This window comes from Gekko japonicus, unplaced genomic scaffold (assembly GCF_001447785.1).
Source record: "Gekko japonicus isolate JY-2015 unplaced genomic scaffold, Gekko_japonicus_V1.1 scaffold2490, whole genome shotgun sequence".
In the NCBI taxonomy this organism is placed as follows: domain Eukaryota; kingdom Metazoa; phylum Chordata; class Lepidosauria; order Squamata; family Gekkonidae; genus Gekko; species Gekko japonicus.
The window spans coordinates 83,346-108,427 of NW_015165317.1; the positions used below are offsets into that span (position 1 = coordinate 83,346).

Consider the following 25,082-nt stretch of genomic DNA (forward strand, 5'->3'; position numbering starts at 1 on the left):
CTCATGTTTGCGAACAGCATAGCTAAAAGAAACCTCCATATCAAGAAGCACTATAGCTCTGACTTCAAGGGCAAAGCTCAGGGGACAACGGGATCTGAGGCAGTTCCGCAGGGCCTGCAAGACGGAGCTCTTCCACCAGGCTTTCGAGTAGGGGCCGCCCCCCCCCGCTATATTGTCATCATGGGGGGGGTGAAAGAGGCCCTAGGAAGGAACATCTGAACTTTTAACATCTGAATACTGAAGCCACTGAATGTCTACTGGGACCTCCTGGACTTGGTCAGTCATCTCTCTGGGTTCGAATTAAAGATCATTGAGCACTTTATTTGTAGTGGGATTGGTTTTAAACTGTATAGTATGTTCTAAATGTATAGTATGTTTTATTGTTGCGAGATTTCTCGCCCTGTAAGCCGCCCTGAGCCCTACGGGGGAGGGCGGGGTATAAATTTGATAAATAAATAAATAAATATATTCACCTGATATGAGGCATGGGGTCTGATGAGACTGTCTATTGTGCCATCGACTGTTTTATTGCTTTTACTGCTTTATGGACTACGTGCTGTAAGCCGCCCTCAGCCCACTTGTGGGAAAGGGCGGGATATAAGTTGGAAAAAAAAAATAATAATCTCCACCATACTGACGTAGTTTGGCTGGATGGGTGAAAGAGGCCCTAGGAAGGAACATCTGAACTTTTAACATCTGAATACTGAAGCCACTGAATGTCTACTGGGACCTCCTGGACTTGGTCAGTCATCTCTCTGGGTTCGAATTAAAGATCATTGAGCACTTTATTTGTAGTGGGATTGGTTTTAAACTGTATAGTATGTTCTAAATGTATAGTATGTTTTATTGTTGCGAGATTTCTCGCCCTGTAAGCCGCCCTGAGCCCTACGGGGGAGGGCGGGGTATAAATTTGATAAATAAATAAATAAATATATTCACCTGATATGAGGCATGGGGTCTGATGAGACTGTCTATTGTGCCATCGACTGTTTTATTGCTTTTACTGCTTTATGGACTACGTGCTGTAAGCCGCCCTCAGCCCACTTGTGGGAAAGGGCGGGATATAAGTTGGAAAAAAAAAATAATAATCTCCACCATACTGACGTAGTTTGGCTGGATACTGATGGAGGAAGAATGAACCAACTTATCCAGCAAGGCAATAAAGCAGCGAAGGAGTAGCCGAAGAACCTTCTTGACTAACAAGCCGGGGCCCACCAGCAATTGTGGGGAGAGGGAACCAATCTGGAAAGCCTGCCCAAAGCCCACAACTCTCCCCTTCCAGGATTCTGTTCTCAAGACCTCGGGGGCTTCAGCAGGCCAATTTCCCATCTCTGAGATTGAAGGTCAAAGAAGACGGGGACGGCAAAGGATGAGATGGTTGGACAGTGTCATCGACGCAACGAACATGAAATTGAGCCAACTTCAGAGGACAGGGCCTGGCGGGATCTGGTCCATGGGGTCGCGAAGAGCCGGACTCGACTGTGCGACTGAACAACAACAACAAACCATCTCTGTGAGCTAGCTCACAGTTTTTTAGCCTCCGGCTCACACACTTTTGTCTCGGCTCAGGAAGGAGGGCTCCAGAGCAAACTCATCTATGCCGTAGCCAAATCGCTCGCTCACAACTTTAATGCCAGTAGCTCACAAGGTAGAATTTTTGCTAACGAGACTCCACAGCATAGAGGGAGCACAGGTGGCAGCACATCTGCTTGGCATGGGAAAGGTCCCATGTTCAGTCCCTGGCATCTCCAGTTAAGAGGAGCAGGCAGTGGCTGATGTGAAAGACCTCCGCCCGAGAGCCTAGAGAGCTGCCGACAGTTTGAGTAGACAACACTGACATTGATGGACCAACTGAGTACAAGGCTCCTTTGCATATTCAGCATATTCAAACACATTTCCTCATCGTCACACAGGCTCTTGGGCAGCTTAGTATTTTTCCTCTTGGTTAATCTACAAAGCTGTGTTTTCCTGCATGCCCAGGGAGTCCCCTGAGTCTAAAGAGGCCACTGCCTTGTCTCAGGGCAGTCTGATTTTTGTGGTTAGCACTGGGGCAGGGACAATGCAGGATTTGTCATTTTAACCAGTTCCCTAAAGTAGCCCACGGAAACCAAAATCTTATAGATATGTCAATCCAAGGCAAAATACGTCCGACAGAAAAAGAAAAAACGGGGGGGGGGGGGGGGGGGCTCTTTGAGGTGCCAGGATCCAGGCATGACAGAATGGTGCCAGGCTGCTTCTTGCTTACTTTCTGATCCAGCGGCAGCCTCTATGTGAACGGAAGAAATGCAATGTTGCCTCTAAGCCGTGGAGTCTTGTGAGCAAAAATTGGACTTTGTGAGCTACCGGCATTCAAGTTGTGAGCGAGCGATTTGGCTACTGCATCAATTAGTTTGCTCTGGAGCCGTCCTTCCTGAGCGAAGGCAAAAATGTGTGAGCCAGAGGCTAAAAAAAACTGTGAGCTGGCTCACACCGACTCAGTTTAGAGGGAACACTGCTTGGCAGAGGAGGAAGCCGGCTGGCGGGCCCTAGAGCCTAAACTAAGGAACATTCTCAAGCAGGGACATTTGTGGGCCCAAAGTTGTCATGCCCCCCCCCCCCATTTTAGGGGGTGGATATAGGCAGAGTTGGAGAGGAATACTAGTCAGGGACAATGTTCCCTCTAAGCTATGGAGTCCTGTGAGCAAAAATTCTACTCTGTGAGCTACTGGCATTAAAGTGGTGAGCAAGCAATTTGGTTACGGCATAAATTCGTTTGCTCTGGAGCCCCATCCTTCCTGAGCTAAGACAAAAATGTGTGAGCCAGAGGCTAAAAAACTGTGAGCTAGCTCACACTAACTCAGCTTAGAGGGAACACTGGTCAGGGATATGTAAGGGTTTGGCTACTATCTGCCCACAGTTGTTTGACAGTGCCATCTTAGTTACACTCTTCTAAGGCACCGGCAGCAAAGGTTTACTTGTGAGAAGCCAGGATGGTGAAGGCTGCACTGACAGGGAGGGTGGAAAATAGTCCCTCCGTTACAAAGCAAACGGGGGTTTAATAAGTTCCCCCACCTATCAGAGCCAGTGCAGTCAGTGAGCATCTGATGAGGATCTGGGAGACCCAAGTTCAGATCCCTACTCTGCCACGGCAGCAGGCTGGGGGGCGACCTTGCGCCTGTCACACGCACTCATCCTAACCGACCTCACAGAACTGCTATGAGGAGGCAAACGATATAACCTGCTTTGGGTCCCGACTGGGGAGAAAAGGAGGGTTACAAATACCTGCAGAAAACAGATACGGATCTGCTCTCCTCCTAGCCTATTTCACAGGGCTGTTATGAGGATAAAATGGAGGAACAGAAGAAGCTGCTTTGGGGAGAAAGGCAGAGTGTAACTGAAGCACAATCAAAATCGATCCGTCTATGGCACAGAGCAAAGTGACTGTCCAAAGCTAGTATGGTGCAGTGGTTAGTGTGCTGGACAAGGTGTTGGAACACCCATTTTACCCTATAAGGCAGGGGTGTCAAACATGCGGCCGGGGGGCCGGATCAGGCCCCCGGAGGACTTATATCAGGCCCGCAGTGGAACTGGCTGTCTTCTGCTTCTTCTTCCAGTTCTGCTGTGGCTGCATCATTGTAGGTTTACAGCTTACAGATACACACGTGAACAGCATACTCAAGATTACAACAGCACAGATATTTTGATGCAATAATTCACAGCAAGAAGTGTCAGTTAAACAAAATATTGCAAGAGTGCTCATGTTTTAAGCATGTTTTTATTTTAAGTTTAAAAAAAACCCTTTGTGTTTGTGTTCTTTATAAAGTTTATATCCCCGCTACCTGCCATTACATTTTATGACACACATGGCTCGGCCCAACAAGGTCTCATGTATGTCAGATCCGGCCCTCATAACAAATGAGTTTGACACCGCTGCTATAAGGTTTACTTTTCTTTTCCCCTTGAGAAGACAATGGCTCAAACTTGCAGAAAGAAGGGAACTCACTTGGAGGGCTCCTCCTTCACACGGGGCCTTCCGCTTCCCTGGAGGACTTCCACCACTTTCTGGTGCCCCGCTTCTTCCGCCAAATCCACCGCATCCCGGCCTTGAGTCTCACACACCCCCACCCAGGCAGCGCCGCGGCTCAGGAGATACCTTACAGCCTCCGCCTGCCCAGCATAAGCAGCACACATTGTGGCTGTCCAATAGTAATCATCCCTATAGTTCACGTCACACCCGTCCTTCTCTACCAGTGCCCGCAGGGCCTTCAGGTTCCCATCTTGGGCCGCTTTCAAGAGCTGGTTTCCTTTGCGGGTGTCCGTCTGTGTAGGGTGGTTCTGGGTGCGAACGGCCTCCTGTGCTGGTAGGCGTGCAGAAGGCAACTTGCGTTTCCTCTGTGAGGCTTTCCTGGGAGCACTTGAGAGTAACAGACTCTCATAGAAGCTGCGCGCCGTTTCTCCATCCGTGCTCCCTCCCCCCTGGCCAGCCATAGGCGTGGTTTGGCGGCTTTTCTTCTGAACGTGCCCATCTCGCCAGAGATCCGATTCATCCTGGGCACGAGTGAAAGCAATCAGCTGCGGGCCACGGTTCATGGCAATGCCGAGTAGGGCTGGCTATGGACTGGAAACTGTAGTCGTGGGCTTCTCAGCCTGTTAAGGGGACGGGGGGAGAGAGAGAGGCAGGGATTGACATCGATTGACATCTGTGGACAGGACTGTGACTAGGCACCTGGTTGCAGAATTCAGCTTCCTAAAAACCTCAACTTTCATTAAAAACCTCCCAACTTTTTACTCATTATGGCTGCAAAGATGGGGTTTAAAGGATGGGGGCGACAATTGCTGAAATCTCAAGTGCCGGAGAGATGGCTGAATTTGATATCTCAGTGGTTGTGGCTTCAGGACCACACATAGTTTCATGCCATTCCCCATGACAGGCAAAAACAGAATGATACAAAATAAAAGGTATTGTGAAACAGACAATGGAACAGATTGGCATTCCCACTTACCCCCCTTTTTTCTTGGCACACACAAATTTATGGTTCTGTGATTTAAACAACTTTCTTTTGTGCAATGCCAATGCAAACCTGATTTGCACATAATGTATTCTTCTAGTGGAAAGAGGCAAAGCTTTAGACAGAGCCCAGAAACCAGCCCTCTGAGCACCTAAAATCCAGCTCTGCCCCATTTTGGCTTCTGAGACTTCTGTCGGGTGTATCTGCACATCCTGAAGTTTCACAACCATAAGGGTCAGAAACTTGGTTATTCAAAAAAAAATATGCAGAGAAATCCAAGCTGCTGACCTTCAGAAAACTCTATCACATTCTATGTCAGGTGGTCCACTTGGGAAGGTATAAATATTCTCTCCGTCATGGATGAGGAAGTGGAGTTGCTACAAATTGCCCTGAACACAAAGCATTCTATTTTACACAGAAGCCAACCAGTCTCCCTGCAGCACATGGAGGCGGAGGTCAAGGCCTCCCCACTCCCCATGTTATGCTATAACAAAGATTTAAAAAAACAAACGCACAGGAATAAGGGAGTGCTACCAAACCACGCAAGCCCTGTTTGACGCCAGTAGGGTTGCCAGGTCTGGGTTGGAAAACACCTGGAGACTTTGGGGATGGATCCAGGAGAGGGCGGGCTTTGGGGAGGGGAGGGGCCTCGGCATGGTAGAATGCCCTAGAGTCCACCCTTCAAAGCAGCCATTTTTTCCAGGGGAGCTGATCTCCGTTGGCTGGAGGTCAGTTGTAAAAGCGGGAGATCCCCAGGCCCCACCTGGAGGCTGTGAACCCTAGATGCAGGCCATATAACCATTGTCCCTTAAACAAACGAACAAACCCATGCTAATTGTTTGGAGACAGAAAACTCCCCCCACCCCCGAATGTTTCCCGGGTCACTAGGGTTGCCAGGTCTGGGTTGGAAAATACCTGGAGACTTTGGGGGTGGAACCAGGAGAGGGCGGGGTTTGTGGAGGGGAGAGGCCTCAGCATAATACAATGCTATGGAGTCCACCTTCCAAAGCAGCCATTTTCTCCAGGGAAGCTGATCTGTCAGCTGGAGATCAGTTGTAAAAGCAGGAGATCCCCAGGCCCCACCTGGAAGCTGGCAACCCTACAGGTCACACATCGAGGAAAAATGGAGAAATACGATTTTGGACAGAGGAAAACTGTAGGAGATAGAAGCTGGAAGCAAGGCAGAAACAGTTTAAGAAAAACAACTAGGAGTGGAGGAGAAAGAATAAGTCAGAGAGGGGAATCTTTGGGTAGAAAAGAACTCAAAGGGCCCCCACGCAGGCCCTAGTAATAAAAGGGGCTCCACTCTCTACACCCCATTTTTCTCTCTCCAAGAAGCTTAGGATAGTACGTATTGATTTCTGTGCACCTCCCTAACTTCATCTTCATAATAACCCTTGTATTAGGCCAGAGGGTCTGTCTACCCTAGCCCATCCCGAGTGGTGATTTGAACCCAAACCTCTCCAGCACTAGCCCAGCACTCTAACGACTACCCGCACTCAGTCTCTGGCCTAATACAAGTTCAATTGCTAGGCAAAGCCTTGATTCCAGAGGGCCCCTTTCCCGAGACACCCCAGATTCCAAAATACCATCGAGAACCGGGCATCGACGATTCCAGAGCGACGACAAAAACCACCGAACAAGCGCCGTCGGGAATTCCACCCACGCAAGCTCCTTAGGAGACAGAGACAAATATTACTCTTCTTGTTACCACTTCCGGTTTAAAAACGAACAGGGTTGTCGGTCCAACACTCCTAACTCAAGGACGTCGGTCATTTTTAACCGGAAGTCTCGATTGTACATCTTGTTTTTCCTCGCTCTGGCTTCCTCGCTAAGACTATAAACGTCACAGCGACGACCGAGAGGGTTCTTTTACGCATGTGCTGGGAGCGTTGCCCCGGTTACAGGCGAACACGCTACGCATGCGTAACAACAATACCTTTCCATGATGGGTGCTCTGTAAAATCGTGCCCTAATTTAGTCGCACGGCTACTTCCCGAGTAAGTTAAAGAATGGACGTACTTGCCATGAGAAGAGCGAGTGTAAAATGTGTTTATGATTCATCCGTGCTTCAAAACTGGGGAAGTGGCGGGGGAGACTTCACGGAAGAATAGACGCCAGGATTTGGCACCGGCTGTACCGTAGGGAAAAACGTAGGTGGAAGGTCAGGCGGGACTCGGCGCATGCGCATTTACGCATCAGAAGTGGCGAGGGTTTGTTATCGTTCTTGGCTGTCGCCTCGTGCTCTTCCCCGCTCCCCCCCCCCCCCCCCCCCCCAGCGGGCGGCGTTCTCGCCGTAACCGTTTCGTCTGTGACGGTTAATGTGACCTGCATACGACCGCCCAGTCCCCCCTTCTCTCTCTGAAGTGCAGGGTTTTCAATGGGGCTCATCTAAATAAAAACAGCGCCTGGCTTGGCAGAAAAACCAGCACTATGCCCTATACTTGTAAGATAATCCTCAGGGGGTACTCCTCTCCCTGATTTTATTGAATATTTACATGCGCGCGCCCCTCACCCAGCTAGCAAGGAATTTCAGGCTCGGGTGCCATCAATATGCTGATGACACCCAGCTGTATCTGTTATTGGGGGCGGGGGGGGGCACTGCCCCACAAAGTCTGGCTTCGGGACTGGAGGTTGTGGTTGTGGTGGGGTGGCTAAAAAAGAGGCAGGCTGAGACTGAATCCATCAAAGACAGAGGTTCTGTGGGTGGGGTGGGGTGGGGGGCGCTTCGGACAAGAGTTCAGGCACCACTGACACCCGCGCCATCCGGCAAGAGTTTGGGCATGACTTTGGATCACCTTCCTATCGATAGAATCCCAAGTCATGCATATTGCCAGGCTGGTGATTTTCCACCTCCAAGCCTAGCGACTGGCTTCTTTCTTGTCATGCCTTGAACTAGCCACAGTAATCCATGCGATAGTCACCTCCAGGTTAGACGAATGCAACTCGCTCTATGCTGCCCTGCCCTTAAGACTGACCTGGAAACTCCCAACTGGTCCAGAATGCAGCAGCACGGGTCCTGATGGGAACGTCACAGACGGCACAGATACAACCAGTCAGAGGTCATTTGGGGGGGGGGACGCGGGGGATCGCAGTTCCCCCGGGTGAGGTACGGGGGGCGGGGCACATGACAAAGCCCCGCCCCCTGCTTCCGGCCCTCATTCAGCCAGGAGGAGGCAGGAGGAGAGGGAGGGTAAGTTGCTTCCTCCCTGCCTCTCCCCACCCCTGTCTGCCTGGGGCCAGGGAGGGCCTTCGCGGGGCTTCCTTCCACTCCCGCCGGCCTTGCAGGTCCACCGCCGGGCCCCTCATGGAGCTGCAAGGCCAGCGGCGGCCGGGACCGTTGGGGGCGGGGTGTGTGGCCTTATGACACACTTCCGGTGATGTCAGGGGGTGTGGCATATGCTAATGAGTTATGCTAATGAGTTCCCCTAGCTCTTTTTCTACTAAACGACCCCTGCAACCAGTGCTGCGCCAGCTACATTGTCTTCCAGTGGAGTCCAAGTCAGGTTCAAGGTTTTGGTATTGACCTTTAAGGCCTTGAGCGGTCTGAGACCTACATACCTGCAGGACCACCTTCTCTGGTATGTCCCTGGGAGAGCCTTGTGCTCCACTGACGACAACTTGCTGGTGATCCTCGGCCCTAGGAATGTCCGGCTGTCCTCAACCAGGGCCAGGGCTTATTCAGTCCTGGCTCCAACCTGGTGGAACTCTCTGACAAATGACACCAGAGCCCTGCGGGATCTACAAATATGAGCACCACCCCCTAGAGTCTGATTTGACTGGCTTTTGAGCAAGGGAAACCTTTACCTTAATTCTGTATTGCAGTTGTTCCCTCTCCCCCCTATATTTTTTGTTTAAGTTTCCCTCTCTCCTTCCCACTAAGTGGCCGGGCAGTCCAGAATGGGAGCAGAAAATTGTAATTCGTCATCTTGGATCTTTTATTCTGGTTTTATCTCTTATTAATTGTATTAATTGTATATGGATATTTTATTTTGCGTTTTGAACATCGCCCAGAGTAAGCGGGGATAGGGCGAATAATAAAAATAAAATAATATTATAATTATTATTTTCCCTAAAGATCCAAGCTATTTTTTTAAAATATATATTTTCAGGATGCATTAGATGAACTCCTCTCCCTCCCCAATGCATTATACAAACATCAGGATAAGGAATAATGTCATTCAGAATTGCTTTTTTAAAAAAATTGAAACACTTGCATTCTGCGAGCTTAATATGACGTTGCTAACAAATTCATATATGACAATATATCCATAAATCAAAATTTTGTTGTTGTTCAGTCGCACAGTCGAGTCTGACTCTTCGCGACCCCATGGACCAGATCCCGCCAAAATACAAACAATTAAAACATCCACACCAGAGAAGAAACAAATGAGAGTAATTAACACAGCAGAGGTTTTTTTAATTAACAAAAAAGTTAGATGGAAGACAAAAAAAATGAACAAAGATTTTTTTTAAAAAAAAACCCACAAAATTAAATAAGAACAATATTCTGTCTTTCAGTGGCATTTGCTAAAAGCTAGAAATAAAATATTCAGAAATTCATATTGAATGAGGAAGGGCACACATAGATTTTATTTACATGATTTGTCTGTGTTCTGCATGAATTGTTCATCTTTATTTTACCTTTTCACAGGCATGGGTAATTAACAGAGGAATCTAATTATGACAGCCATGCTAAGGACTGGCACTGCAGACAGAATGAGCCGGCGAAGCAGTACCAGCATCAGGGATGGTAACTCACTGGGAGAGGGAATCTAGATATGTCTCTAGATCGCTCCAAAATAGGGCTGCCAACCTCTCGGTGGGGCCTGAAGTTCTCCAAGTATTACAGCTGATCTCCAGACAACAGAGATCAGTTTCCATGGAGAAAATGGCTGCTTTAGAGGGTGGACTGTGTAGCATCAGACCCCATTGAGGTCCCTCCTGTCCCCAAATCCCACCCTCCCCAGGCTTCAACCCCCCTGAATCTCCAGGAATTTCCTAACCCAGAGTTGGCAACCCTTCTGCAAAAGTATATACCTACTCTGCTACAGAGTCCACTTTTTGCACTGGTGTCATGCCTTCTGAAAGCCACTTGCAAAAAACAAGAATGAAGGGCCTTTTATTAGGACCAGCCAAACGGACACAAAAATACAGTGCAAGCTTTTGAGCTCACCAGAACTCTTTATCAGATGTGATGTTTCAAAATGTTAAAAGACCAAAGGGTAGAAGGCAGACTTCCTGGTTTTGATGTTGAGGTCTAATCTTACAGGCATCCTCTGTGAGATGCAAGCGGGTCATTAACGTTATTGCTGAGGTGTTGAATTACAGGGTGGGTTGGTCCTAATAAATATCTTTCATGGATTTTGTTTTAGAACTTTGCGTGGCTGTACCGCTTTTTCTGTTTCAAGAAATACAAAAGCCATGTTCATTCCTCCTCTATGGCCCAATTTAGAGGTTTTACCTGTGAAGTTTTTCATGCTCCCAGAGTATTGTTTAACCTACAGAGCACCCATGTTAAGTCTGTTGCAGCAAAAATAAACAGGAGTCTTGTAGCGTCTTAAAGACAAGTTTTTCTTGTAGCGTAAGCTTTTGTGGATTTAGAGCACACATATCTGAAAAAGTGGGTCACAAAGTTCTTGCTAGAATAAAAACTTTGTTAGTGTCAGTAAGCTAATGTTGCACATATAGCAGCACAGTTTAAATGGGATGGCAGGCACGTATAAGATCATGTTGTAATTGGGCCTGAATGAAATAAGTTCCTGCAGTTGTCTGCACAGCAGTGCCAGGAATGAGAACGACTGTTCTTGCTCTTAGAGGCAGTATTAGCCAAACTTTAACCAGGGAGTGATTAAGCCGAGAATTGGTGTGGAAGAGACTGTCAGAAAAGAGTCAGTAGTAATGACCACACTGAAGAGCTAGTTGTGGTGTGGGTCTCCCCTTAGAAAAGGCTTGTCTCCCTTTTGTCAGTACATCTTCTGGGGGGGGGCACTTGAGAGAGAAGGGGCAGATATGCTGTTTTCCCTCTTTTTCTCACCCTCCACACCTTTTCATCTTCAGGTGTGGCGGCAGATGCCAATCCTTTTTTTTCTTCTCTATGTTCCCTTAGTTGTGATAGTCACATGCCTTCCATCTCTCCTCTACTTACATTCTTCCTTTTTAAAAAAAATGAAAGTACTAAATTGTACGTTACCACTGCTTGGAAAAACAGTCAACCTGTCCCTGCAACACCAAGTCACTTTGCTCATTGTTTAGTGGGACAGTTAAGCCACTTGTGCCAGCTGCAGTTAAATTGCTATTCCACCTTATCTACTTCGAGCCAGGGGACAGGTGCACTACTGCACTCCGTCGCTGTCTTTTGTCCATATCGACCAGGCTCCCCCATTTATTACACTTCTGTCCCACCTTTCTTCCATTACGGAGTTCAAGCAGTCGTACGGAAAGGGCTCCCGGGAGGTTTCCCATCCATCCAAGCACTGAGGGACCCAGACCTGCTTCACTTCATCCGGTGCCCTTCGAGCCTCCCTCGAGCCCAGTAGGACAGTAGCTCTTCCAGACCCTAACAGGGACTCTGTGGCCCTCCAGAGAGCAACGGAAGCATTCACTGCAGAGGGGGGGAAATGCATTTCCCCAGCAGTCCAAGAGGGCACTGCCAACTCGGAGCAGGATGTTTGGCTCCTGGAACAACATGCTTTCACCAGCAGTCCCCCAGACCTGATCCAGGGAGGTTGTGGATGGGCTCGTTTAATGGCACCCTGTCTCCGCTTACCTGCACATCGTCCACATGGGACTCTTCCACCTGCAGAACAGGCACAACAAATCACAGCCTTACACCAGTGACACAGGCAATGGGATGCCACTGTTGTGGGAAACCCCTCCCATCTCCGCCTTGCATATTAGGATCCCGTAGGCGCCCGAATGTTAGGCAATGTCCCCTCTCTCGGCAGGGGAGGGGAGAGCACCCAGGGGAGGCTTCCAGGGAGATGAGATCAGGATGAGAAGTGGGGGGTGTATCCACAGCCAAAGCTTCGTCATTGTGGATGCACCCTGGACATAACAAGCAGAACAAAAACTGGCCTCAGTCAGGAAGGTTTCCTTTCAGAGGCTTGCTTAACAATCGGCTCTGTGCAGGTGTCTCGATGGTTAGCTTTTCCCTTCAGTTTCTTGCCACCTCAAACATCACTCATCCCATTCCCTCTTTTGGGCCCCTACCCCTTTCCTGACTCATCCTTCCTCCCAGAAATAGTTAGCTGTCTTCCTCGTTTGTCTCCCCCGTTTTTGTGATTAGCCCCGCCCTAGTCCTTTGCTGGCCATGTCGAACACCTTTCCTTCTTCTCTGCCTGCTTCCCAGTAGTCCCCCCCCCCCATTTGACTGCCTCATAAAAGACCAACCAAGCGGGTTCGGCGCTCTCCAGGCAGACTTGAATGGTTTCCTCCCACCCGCTTTTCTGCCCTTGTTCATGGAAGTCATTACAGTCCCTTGTACAATCTGCATCCTACCGGGACCCTTAACAATTTAACACGAGTTACACCGTAAGACTATACATATATCGTCCTCCATCATTAGTTTCGCCCCGAGATCCAGTTTTCATTCATTAATCTAACAAAGGCTCAGCAAACTGGAGCTTCGGCCGCAGTGCCTAAATGAGAGTGCGCACGCAGTTGCTTCTTTGCTCTTGGATGGTCTTCCTGACAGGCACTTTATTTTACCTTCTTCGCATAATTAAATCTCTGGGAGTACCGGGTTAGCCTTCTCGGAATGGGACGGCCTGACTTCGGTCGTTCATTCAGGATCATCGTTCCCTGGGAAGCCTGACTGCTCGTTCCTCCTCAATCCAAATGGCATTTGGAGCACATTTCCTGGGAAACGACAGCGGTTTCTCACCGGGTGAGCACAACTGAGAGTGAATGACGTTTGTATGTCCACGGATAGGATGTTGTCAGTGAGGCGCTCTCGCGCTTTGCCTGGGATTTGTAGTTTTGTCGGAGCTCTAGAGGCAAAGGCTTTAAAGTACATCTGGACTCCAAGTCCCAGCTTGCTCCGCAGCATAGCGTCCTTATGCAATTTCCCCTCCCGTTGCACTGTAGGATTGGTAGTTCTTTTCCTGCTTGCCCACTCTTCCCATATTCTGAAGCGCTACGGTCCCGTGGTGCCCTTTTAGTTACGGGAGGCAGGCGCGTGCGCGGTTGAAACCGGCGGAGGCCTTCGCGGTCCCAAGCTTGTTTGCGTCCCGTGTTCCTCTCCTTGAGGCGATTGAGCCCCGTGGGGTGAGTTATGGGGGTACCAACCTAGAGAGCCGGTCTGCTGAAAGTAGGAGGACTTCTCGGCAATGGCGCTTCCGCGACAAGGTGGTGGGAGGGCTGTGGGGGCCTGTTCCAGTGCACAGAAGTACAAGAGGGACAGTGGTGTCCCCACACTTTTGCGTACGGAGACAGGGTATGGCTGTAGATGAAACTATTATGCAGATTATTTTAGTACTAACGGACTGAGAGAATGACCGTTCGAGTATAGCGGAAAGAGCATGGGATTTGCTTCTACTGAAGGTCTACATGTACAAACGCGGTAGGGTGGTCTTTTCCCTTCTATAGTCAGTGGAAGAGCACGGGAGCGAAGTGGCTGACAATCCCTGTACCAGTAGGAGTACTTACAAAAAAATAATGCAGAATACTTCCTGGTTACATTGGGAGAACAGGCATGATGGGGGTGGGTGGGGGGTGGGAGTTGCATGGATGCTGATTCTTCTCTCTATCTCTAGAGGACGGGAAGATGAGTAGCTCTGAGGAAGTATCCTGGATTTCCTGGTTTTGTGGCTTGCGTGGCAATGAGTTCTTCTGTGAGGTGAGTTGGGTAGAAGGGCTCCCTCAAAGTGGAAGTGGTTTTTGCTGCTGATGGGCTGGTAAAGTGTGTTGTCTGAATAATGATGAGCCTTCCTCGATTATGCAGTGTGGGTGGGTCGCCCAAGGGGTGGGCTTCCTGAATGGTCTCATAGGTTAGTGAGAGAACAGTTAAAAGCTGTTGACATTTTTAGGAAGTTAGCAACCTGATAGAACTTTTTGGGAGGCAAGTGGGTTGAGCACTGTATTTTGTACTGCTGTTATAGGTGGATGAAGATTACATTCAAGACAAATTCAATCTAACTGGTCTCAATGAGCAAGTTCCCCATTATCGCCAGGCCTTGGATATGATTCTGGATTTGGAACCAGGTGAGAGACAGCATTATGTAATGTTCTGAAATTCTGACAAGTTCCTTGACACCAAGGGAGCTTGGAGTTAACCAAAGGGTTTGGAGTGTATGGCATGCATAATCAGTAAGCATTGTTACAGAAGCTGTTTGTTAATTGAACAAAGCAGGAATTTGATAATTCCTGCAAGTATATGTTCACTTTTTAACTGTTTCATCAGAGTTCTCACTGTGACAGCCTTGAGAAAGATAACTATAAATACATGGCTTTGTGTCCAGAACTAAATGTACGAATGAACAAATCACGTAAGGCCTTCAGGGGGGATACATTAAATGGTTTTAATACAGTCATGTGAGTTTCACATCATTAGGCCTATATAAGGTAGCCATACCTCAAACACAGCTGAATCTCTCAGATATGGGTTCTGTCAGACTATCTAGCCTTTCTGAAAGTACTTTGGTGAGAATATTCAAAATTGTGTTTTATCTTTCAAATTTAAAATAGGTAGAGTACAAGATGACATGTATGCTTTTCTATTTGTAATATCATTGACATATGCCAGTGTTTGTGGAGCATTGTGATTCTTTTATATGTAATCATTTCAAGAGTAATCAGATTAATTTTAAAGAAAAATGGTAAAAGATAGCATGAGTGATCCTTGGTTTGGAATACAAGGTTTTTGCTTGACACATGGAATAATTAAAGTTCTGACTTCTCTTCAGTTAGAGGGCTGTTTCACTGTGAGAAATATGTTATAAGACAGAATTATCATCTCAATACAGCCCTGTAGTTTAGGTTTAATGCATTGCTTTGGAACAGACAAAGAGGGTCATAGTTTCCACATTCGATGTGTCTGTTTTAAAAGAAATGCTTCCCCCACAACACAGATAAAACTCCATGTCACATGGCCAGTGGCTGTAGGGCAATCCTTGCAAGGGACTTTGACCAGCCCACAGTGCCAGACTGTGTCTGAGGTATCTTGGAAAGGCTCATCTTCAGGTGTCCTATTTATGGCATGGGTAGTGCACTAATTTCAAGTGCTGCTTCTGATTGTGTACTGCTTATGTATGTGGAATTAGAAGGGAATTTTCAGCCACTTTTAGGCGCAATAAGCTGGAGACTCCAGTGCAATTTGAAAACCCTTGAGGGCATCCAATGAAACTGATGGGCAGTAGTTTCAGGATGGACAAAAGGAAATACTACTTTACACAGAGAGCAATTAAAATGTGGGGTTTGTGATGGCCACAGTAATAAACAGCTTTAGAAGGGGATTAGATAGACTAATCTATCTATGGCTACTAACCATGGTGACTGTGGGGAAGCTCCACATTCAGAGGCACTAAGCCTCTGAATCCCAGAGCTAGGAGGCAACATCAGGGGAAGGCCTAGGCCTCTATGCTCTGTTGTTGGCCCTCCAGAGGAACTTGTTGGCCACTGTGTTAGGCAGGATGCTGGACTAGATGGACCATTGGTCTGATCCAGCAAGGCTCTTATGTTCATACTTCTATGATTCTGTGATACTCTCTGGCTTTCTCCCACCTGCCCTTCTTTTGTTCCTTTAAATGATGCTCAGATGCTTTCGCCGCTGTTCGTTTGAGAGCACTTTAATTTTGGTTAGAGAATCCTATCTTTTTGCATACCCATGAACTTCCCATTAATATGTAGAGGCCCCTACCTTATCTGCGAGTAGTTTGGATTTGCCAGTTAACTATTAGGTATAATGATGATAATTGAGACTTTGCAAAATGTAGGAAAGATGTAAATTGTTACGAATTTGGAACAGTTTGTGTTGGAAACTGTACATGTCTCCGCAGCACAATTTTTTGTGCCTGAGAGTCAGGGTATGTAAGATTGAGATGTACATAGACGTTGGTGTGCAATGTAAACACATTCATTATATTTGTTTCTCAAAAGTTCAATAAATCTTTTAAACTTGGTGAATACTTTTGGTCGCTGATGTATTAAAGAATGTAATTAAAATTTGGAGAGCTAAGGGAGCGCAAGATAGGAATATTGCTAGCTTTATACTTGTACAGTATGATATTCTTGAAGTATAATCTGGTCTTAGAAGTTATTAATATCAATATTGTTTCAGTGGTGGCTTGAGGAATGATGTGGGGATCCTTTATTCTTCTCTGTCATGGTACCTGTGGCATCTCTTTATCTCTGTATGGTTCTACCGTCCTTGACTTTCTTCCTCTTCCCTTGCAGATGAGGAGCTCGAGGACAATCCTAACCAGAGTGACTTGATTGAACAGGCAGCTGAGATGCTGTATGGGCTCATTCATGCCCGCTATATCCTCACAAATCGCGGCATTGCCCAGATGGTTTGTATACTTCTTTCTTAAAACATTTATACCCTGCCTTTCATTTATGGCTTAAGGTGACTTACACATCAAAATAAAAAAACATTTTAGCTTGGATCTTGTACCTTGTCCTGCATAGACTTATCTCTGGGTGCTGTGGAAGCAGCCCTCTGCCATGAAGTGTGCTTCCTCTGGCACTATGCCCTTCCATTTACCAAAGTTTTTCAAGGAGTCTCAAAGTGCCTATTGCAAGAGGACCTCCTGCACAGCACCGGGAGAGAAATGCGTGCAGAACAAAGGTATACGATCCAAGCCTCTAAATATAACCCCCACTCAAATATCCCCCCCATGCTTGCCTTAGTGAATGAAATGGCCATGCAGTACCTCTTTAAAAACCTCTGGAGCTGGCACCCCACTCACCTTGGGGAGCCCATTCCATTGAGTGGGGACTGTTATTGGAAAAGCACAGGCTGTGCTGGGTGCCAAGCATGCTACCTTAAGTGTGGGGAACAGCCTTTAGATGACAACTTGAATACTAGTTGGTGTGTGGATATGGGGAGAGATAGTACTTTATGCTGCCTAGAGCTTGAAAGGCCAGGATAAAAGAAAATTAGGCAGCGTGTGGGGTCATATGGGGAGAGATGGTACTTTATGCTGCCTAGAGCTCCTGGAAAGGCCAGGATAAAAGAAAATTAGGCAGAGAGATAGTACTTTATGCTGCCTAGAGCTTGAAAGGCCAGGATAAAAGAAAATTAGGCAGTATTTGTGGTGTCCTTGTGGTGAGTCTTTATAGTGTGTGTAAGTAGTTACTCTATAACATAATGGTCTCAGAGGCAGCCACTCAAAGATCAGAGCCAAGGTGGCTGAGAAGGGAAAAACCTTTTATCCTACACTGTGACATCAAATTAATAACTAGCTTAGTTGGCTAGTGGTAGCTCACCTTTGGCACTTCTTGAATGTTTCCCTGGTGATCAGTTGAATTAACCAGTCCTAGCTTGTGGCTGATTTCCCATGAAGTGCTGACATTCTTGCTTTCTGCTTTTATTCCTAGCTTGAGAAATACCAGCAGGGAGACTTTGGCTACTGTCCTCGAGTTTATTGTGAGAACCAGCCCATGTTGCCTATTGGTAAGTACATACCTGTTGAAGAGGACCTGGAGTGGAGCTGAAGTTGGAAGACTACATATTAGAATTCTTGAATTTCTCAGGAAGGACTTAATGAGCTAGAGTGGATCCAGGAGGAGAGGTGGTAGGGGAATGGAGGTCCTCAGGTTGGAGAATAAAATGCGGAGCTGTGGAAATTGTCTCTTGAGTTCTCTAGGCATAACCTGTTTCAGGATTATACTTTTGAATTCCATTATTTATAAAGGAGATTGGTGCTAGAAACTATATTGATAGTGTTCATCCCAGAAGCCATGACACTTGACTTCTTTGTTAGCTATGAACAGCCTAATTTCTGAACTCTGCCTCCTTCACATTTAGGCTTGTCTGATATCCCTGGGGAGGCCATGGTCAAACTGTACTGCCCAAAGTGCATGGATGTCTACACCCCCAAATCTTCCCGCCACCATCATACGGATGGGGCCTATTTTGGGACTGGCTTTCCCCACATGCTGTTCATGGTGCACCCCGAGTACCGGCCGAAACGGCCAGCCAACCAGTTTGTGCCCAGGTAAGGTCCTTCCTTTGGTCCAAGGCAGTATGTTCAAACACTGGTTAAAGGAAGAAGCTGGAATTGGACTCCATTATCTCACTGAGTGGGAAAGAAGTTGAATTCAGGCTTTGTAGCCACAGAAGTGAAGTCCTGCCTCATCTCTAGAACGGAAATGACTAGTTGGAGACCTGTCTGTATCTAGCTCCCCACCCCCACCCCAACAGCTGACAGTTTAGAGGTAATCTGGCCCAGAAGCCATGCATGACGACTTTCGGCTGGTCTGTGATACCTCCCAAGAGCTGGGTCAAGAAATGCCACAGCCCAGGCTGTGGAGGCCAATGTGGTTTGGTGGTTACTGTGTTGGACTAGGACCTGGGAGACCCATGTTAAAATCCCCACTCTTTCATGAAGCTCACTGGGCGATCTCAGGCCAGTCTGGCTTTCTCTGCCTTAACCCACATGACTGGGCTTATAAACTGTGTTGCTCTTCAGCATTTCCAGTGCTGAAAAGGCTAAGGGGCAGGCAGCCTGCCAGCTCAGAAGCAGGTGTGTAGCTTAGGTGTGTTATGCTGGGTTTGGGCTATGCAAGCCCTTAGAAGCAGCCTGACTCAATCTGCACACCTCAGAGCCGGAAGGCAGCTTGAGCTCTGGAGTCCAGCTGCAAGTTCTCTCTTCTTTCTTTCATGTCAAGGGGAGGGTGGTGAGCTTGTACAAATTGAGCTTGCTTACGCATTGGACTAGATAATTTTGTTTCCATCTTTGATGGCCTTTAAGTGAGGAATACGTTAATTCACAGATTTTTCTTTCTGCTTCTTGAACCCATAACCTGGCAACCAGCAGGGACCTAGTGATTTTTTAAATTAAATAGTCTTTGCCATCCTTGAAACTCTAGCCAAAATCTTCCCCATCCACCTTGTAGTGTCAGGCCTTCTGCCACTTCTCATAGTCATGTCAGTGGCCTTTTAAATAAATATCTGAGGCATCACACCCGTCTTGATGCTCCACTGACTAACCCATTCAATCCTAGCATAGGTATATACGTACTCTTTACTGAAATATGTGAGGGCTGTTGTGGGCAAGGCTTTCTTCTCGTTCGCTCATCTCCAGTTTAACCTGCCTTGCTTTCTGTTTCAGGCTTTATGGCTTCAAGATCCATCCCATGGCTTACCAGTTGCAACTTCAGGCTGCCAGTAATTTCAAGAGCCCAGTCAAAACTATCCGTTGATCTTCTCTGTCCAGGTGCCCAGGGTCTTTCCCTGTCAACTCCCTTTACCCCCAGTCAGGGCTGTTCATTCTTTAATTTTGGTGACACCCACTGAGGACTGTTCCTTCAGTCACCCTCCAGCCTGATTTTTAGTCTTACTCTGGTGTGTGGTTTAAATTAATAATAATCAATTTCTGTTAATTCCCAGAAACACAGACTGTGACAGACAAATTCAATAACCACCTTAAATGTCATGATTTTGTGGGGCTTTTTTTTCTTTTTAAAAAATAAAATGAGATTTAAAAAAGCGACAAGGCTGAGAAGCAAATCTTTTTTTCCTCTCTTATTTTGTGAGGGATTACTAGTTGAAGGGAAAACAGGGGTGGGAAATCAGAACAGGTTGTAAAAGGTTTTAAAAGATGGGAGGGAAAAACATATGCATCTCTGAGGATCCCATTGGAAATACACTGCATGTTGGAGGCTTTGAATCTGGTAGATGCCAAGCCAAATGTGGTTGATAATATTACATTTCTTCTGCAACGCTTCTTAGCTCTGTATTGTGGGTAGTCCCTTCAAACAGTCCTATAGCAGTAATTTAAAGGTTTTTTTATTTACTTCGTTATAGTCCACCCTTCTCACAGAGACTCAAGGCAGTTTACACAATAAAACCATGTACTAAACAGTAGAATATACAGAAACAGTGCATAGAATCTGGATGAGAGAAGCACAAAAACCAGAGCTATAAAGACAGTAATACACATACTAAATAATCTAATGAAAATTGTCTAAAAATTTCCACAGACATTAAAACTATAACCCTTTTATATATAAAAAAGGTCTCCTGAAAAATTCTGTTTTACATATTTAGTGGAATGATAGACTCGTGGCTTTCAGACAATGTGATATTGTTAGAAGAAACCCCTCCTGTACCCCTAGTATCTCAGTATCTGGAGTCTGACCAGAGCTGTTTTAAGTTGGAAGTCTATTACATAATATCTGCCTTGAATCCAAAATCTCTTATTAGTGGTAAAAGTAGAAATAGCTTTAAAATAATGATAATGCCATGGCACAAACTACTGTTTGTAAACTAGAGAATATTCTTTGTTTCATTTTCTTCTCCGGAGACAGCAAGAAAACTGAAATAAAGTCTCTGCATAGGGGACTGAGAAGAATAAATATACTTGGAGAATAATTGGTTAAGGAGGTTTACCTTATTTTTCAGATCGCTACAGAAATTGACCGAAGTGGTGACATTCTGAATGAATTAATGTGGAGGACAAAGACTATAATCTTAGTTCTACAGGCACTGCTCTCCTCTGCCCCTGCGTACACTGTCTCCTCTCCTTAGCTTTGCTGTTGGTTCTGTTTTTCAGGTCCCACATTCCCTTCCCTTTATGATTTACTAGGAGTTGTTTGGATTAATCCAGAAAGATTAAGAACATAAGAAGAACACTGTTGGATGAGGCCAGTGGTCCATATAGCCCGGCATCTTCTCTCAGATGCCTCGGAAGAAAGCCCACAAGTAGGTATAGTGCCAGTGAACAAGGAGGCTTCATCTGGCTATTGTGATTAATTGCCATTGATGGACCTATCCTGGGTGAACATGTCTAATCCCCTCTTAAAACCATCTTAGATAGTGGTAATCACTACAGTTTATGGCACTGAGTTCCACAATTATGTATTATGTGGATTTTATATTCTGTCTTGAGGAAGACGAAAGTAAGGCAAAACAGCTTCTGACACAGTAGACTACACCATCCTGTTGAGGTGTTTGGAAGTTGGACTGGGCATCAGGGGATGTGCTTTGGATTGGTTTAAATTGTTCCTCACAGATCAGACTCAAAGAGTTACTATTGGAGATCAGCTACCCTCAGTGTGGGAGTTGTCCTGGGGCGTTCCACAAGGCACAATGTTATCCTTCATAGCATCGATATGCTGGTGACATCTCTCTCTATCCAGACCCCCCCTGGTGATGCGCAAGCCTTGAGCTGCTGCCTTATGGCTGTGTAGTTAAATGTTGAGAAGTGAACAAAAACTGAATCCAGACAAAATAGGTGTAATGCTGGTTGGGAAGCCAGCGGTCTTGTGCTTTCCACTTTTGATGGAGTTCAGCTGACCCTTGCTGATTCAGTTAATAGCCCAGGGATTATTAGAGGACCCAGCATTACAGCTGGAGAAGCAAGTTAATGCAGCTGCAAAAAAATAATAATTTCCCAAGGAAATCAACTTGGAGACTCCAGTTGGTGCAGAATACCACTGTTCAGTTATTATCAGGAACTAGATGGAACGTGTGTATCTGCCATCACTCTATTGCCTGGCCAGATTAAAGTACTGGCTATTACAAACTCAGATTATGGTACTGGCCATCGTAAAGCCCTTCATAGCCTTGGACCCCCATATCTTGAAGACCACCTCTCCCCTATATGGGATAGCGAATACCTTGAATTGATTCTGGTATCCGATGGGCAGCCGATGGGGTGACTGCAAAATGGGTGTAAGGTGCATACTCTGCCTACCTCCCAATAACAACTGAGCTGCAATGTTCTACATCAAGTAGAATCTCCAAATAGATTTCAAGGGCAGACCCCTGTAAAGGGCATTACAGCAGTCTAGTTTTGATGTTAACCATGGCATGGATCCAGGTGGCCAGATCTGCCAAGTTAAGGTGCAGGACCATCTTTAGGGCTCAACTATGTTGGAAGAAAGCATTTTTTTTTTTTGCACTAACTTGCTTCTTCAACCGTGATGCTGGATCCTGTATAACCCCAGGGCCCTTAACCAAATCAACAAGGGCCAGCTGAACTCCACTGAGGGTGAGGAGTTCTCTCAGTCTTCTTGCTCACATAGGGCAGATTAGAGATGAGGTGATAACTGGCTGCATTAATGAGGTATAAATGAAATAAATCTATAATATTTACAAATGGGGGGAATGTCTGGAGATATTCTGGGCCAGGATGTAGCAAGCCTGGAAGGGGGGGGGCGGCACAGATAGGAAGGATATCCTGTCTTTTACACAACACATTTTTGTAAATCAAGAGGTCTGGAGCATGATGGACACTGGAGTACGAGGAACCAAAAAAGATCCGGAGGAAGCAACTATATTGAAAATACCATCACAGGAGAAAAATACAGACAAGGCACTATGTTGGGGGTCAGTCAGTGCAGCATGTGAGGCTGAGCCCATATAAAAGAAGACTATGAGTGCAATGAGCACTGAGGTTAGTAAGCAAAGCGAGTGGTGGGGTCTAGTCTTTAATGTGCCACAAGAATAAGCTGGAGCCTTCACAATAGCCAATGTTACATACTGGCAGACGTTTTCGTGGACTAGTGGTCCCTTTATTACTTCAGGCAGACCTTTTTGTATGGGAGGTATGAAAAAATAGTGTCCAGGGTCGTCGTGAAATGTCAAGTTTTAAAAAAATGTTAAATGTAAAATTCAGATCAAAGTAAAAGAAGTAGCCCAGTTCATCAGATGCTAGTAAGTGTTCACCAGCTAGACTGGGACGTGGGGGAAGAGAGGACAACATTCCTTGGGTCAGTTAACAGACTAACCTACCTCACACAATTATTCTGAGGATGAAAACGAGGGGAGAATAGTGTAAGCTGCTTTGGGGGTCTACTATATATATGTATATACACACACACGGATCATTTCATAGAAAAAGAGGTGCGGGAGCTCAGTATGGCTGCTGTCGAGGGTGGACTCCGTGGCATTCTACCCCACTGAGGTCTCTCCTCTCCACAAACCCCGCCCTCCCCAGGCTCCACCCCACAAAATCTCCAGGAACTTCCCACCCCGGAGTTCGCAACTCTAGTTGGGATCCAGCAGTCCACGGACACGAGGAGTGCCGCTCATTCCAGCATCTTCCTCGCCATCAGCTGGGTGGAAGAAGCAGCAATTAGGGAGATTTCATCTCCTTCCCCCTCCCTAATGCCTCCCAAACCATGTGGCTATTATCCCACATGAGTCCCATGACACTGGGTTGGAAAGGACTCTTCTTGGGGGAGGAGGTCACAGGAAATATCCATGCCCATCCGCACCTTCTGCTCGTGGCATCACTGGATGCAACCCAGTATCAATTTACTACTTCTATATCCGAATGGTTCCAGCTACTTAGGAAAGGCATATAGTTCAACAGCAGAGTGCCAGTTTTGGCACATAAGAAGTCCCAGTTTTGTCCCCATCTCTCACTGACAGTTTTTTAGGATCCTGTGTCAAAAACAATTCATTTGTTTTCAAAGCTGTTAGTCAGGCATATGTAGAATTTCTGCTCACAAGACTCCACGGCTTAGAGGGAGCATTGGTTGTAATAGCAGGAGATCTCCAGCCACCACCTGGAGGTTGACAACCCCAGGTGACAGAGAAACAGGCCCAAACACTGCCATTAACATGTACCCAGCTTGCAGAACCCAGCTTAGTTTATAGTCCTGCTGCAACAGATATATTTATAGCACAGATGCACAACTCTAAATTCCTCTCTTGCTTCTTCTCTGGTTATCATGTAAGGAAGTTCCCCAACCACCCACTTCTCTTTGGAACACTTCCTTCTTCACCCACAGCTTCTGGCACAGAGCCACAGTGACCGCTGGCACAAGCCCAATTAATCAAAAATGCTGTCCAAAGCAACCAGTGCTTTTGTTTTATGGGAAGTGCCTGTTGTTTGTCCTTTGCCACATAATGGTGCTAAAATTTTATTACTTCATTTATACCCTTCCTTTCTCCCCAGTGGGGACCAAAAAGCATTGTTTCCCTTGCCTCTGTTTTATTCTCACAACAACCCGGTGAGGTAGGTTTGCTGAGAGTGTATGACTGGCCCAAGCTCACCCAGCAAGTTTCTATAGGGGAGACTGGGGGAGACACTTGCTTCACCTGTACAAAGTTCCTTTTTTCAAGGACCCGACTATGGCCCCTTTCACATCACCATTCTAAACTGGATGTTATCCATTGTTGGCCCAGTTCTCAGGTAAGAGATAAAGGGATGGAGGTTTCATACAGCAAATTTCATTTAGTTAATGAGCCGTCTCTGAAGCGATCTGGCCATTTCAAACAGCACCATGCTTTTCCCCTGCCCTTTTTTGCTGCCATTGAAATGCCTTGGCACAACTGAGGAGATACATTGCCAAGGCATCTCAATGGAGCTGCTGTGTCACTGAAGTGCTTAGCATGTTAAACGAAAAAAGTTCAAGGAAGATCCCTTGGCAAAAAGATGTGGGGAAAATGGTGTGGAGCTATTGGAAGCACCGCAGACATTTTAAACAGCTCACTGTAGTGATTCAGAAACACAAAGAAGAGGTGAAAACGGAAGAAAGCAGTTTACCTCAAGAACGGCTCAACCACGCTTTGCTAACTGGATACAAGCGGCTTTGTATGAAAAGGTAAATAAAATCTGTCAGCAGCCGGTTGCTAAAACGGTTGTGTCTGAAATGACACAAGAAATCTGTTAGCAGCCGGCTACCAAAATGGATTAAAAAGGCTGTCTGAAAGGGGCCGTCTCATTAGGTAGCTTTTGTTTTCTTTTTGTGCTTTGGAAAAGCTGGCTGCCGGCAACCTCCTCACCCTGGTGGTGTCGCCTTGTTGGGAGGGAGATTCTGACTGGGCTGCCCCTCACTCCGTTATCCACCTGCCTCGGAAAGCGCACACTAGTCCTGGTGTCTCTGTGACTTTCAATGCAAGCAGAAGTTAAATATCAGATAGGCGCTATCCTTGCCCAGGCTTCTGGCAACCCTAATGAACACTGAAATGGCTGA

At 46.6% G+C, this 25,082-nt stretch overlaps 2 protein-coding genes across 2 annotated transcripts in view; one reads left to right on the forward strand and one right to left on the reverse strand.

The window, feature by feature from the left end:
- Positions 1-6,752, reverse strand: part of GPANK1 (G-patch domain and ankyrin repeats 1) — a 7,667-nt gene extending 915 nt beyond the window's left edge. The window contains exons 1-2 of the mRNA XM_015410509.1: positions 6,578-6,752; positions 3,983-4,626 (exon numbers count right to left, since the gene is read on the reverse strand). Of these exons, the coding sequence (XP_015265995.1) occupies positions 3,983-4,569 (587 nt within the window). The 5' untranslated portion in view covers positions 4,570-4,626; positions 6,578-6,752. The remainder of the gene's footprint in view (positions 1-3,982; positions 4,627-6,577) is intronic.
- Positions 6,753-13,159: 6,407 nt separating this feature from the next.
- Positions 13,160-19,597, forward strand: CSNK2B (casein kinase 2, beta polypeptide). The gene is made up of 7 exons (XM_015410508.1): positions 13,160-13,256; positions 13,745-13,827; positions 14,090-14,192; positions 16,383-16,498; positions 17,529-17,604; positions 17,959-18,148; positions 19,265-19,597. Exons 2-7 carry the CDS (start codon positions 13,756-13,758, stop codon positions 19,353-19,355), a joined length of 648 nt encoding a protein of 215 aa, XP_015265994.1. The 5' UTR covers positions 13,160-13,256; positions 13,745-13,755; the 3' UTR covers positions 19,356-19,597.
- The last annotated feature ends 5,485 nt before the right edge of the window (positions 19,598-25,082 follow it).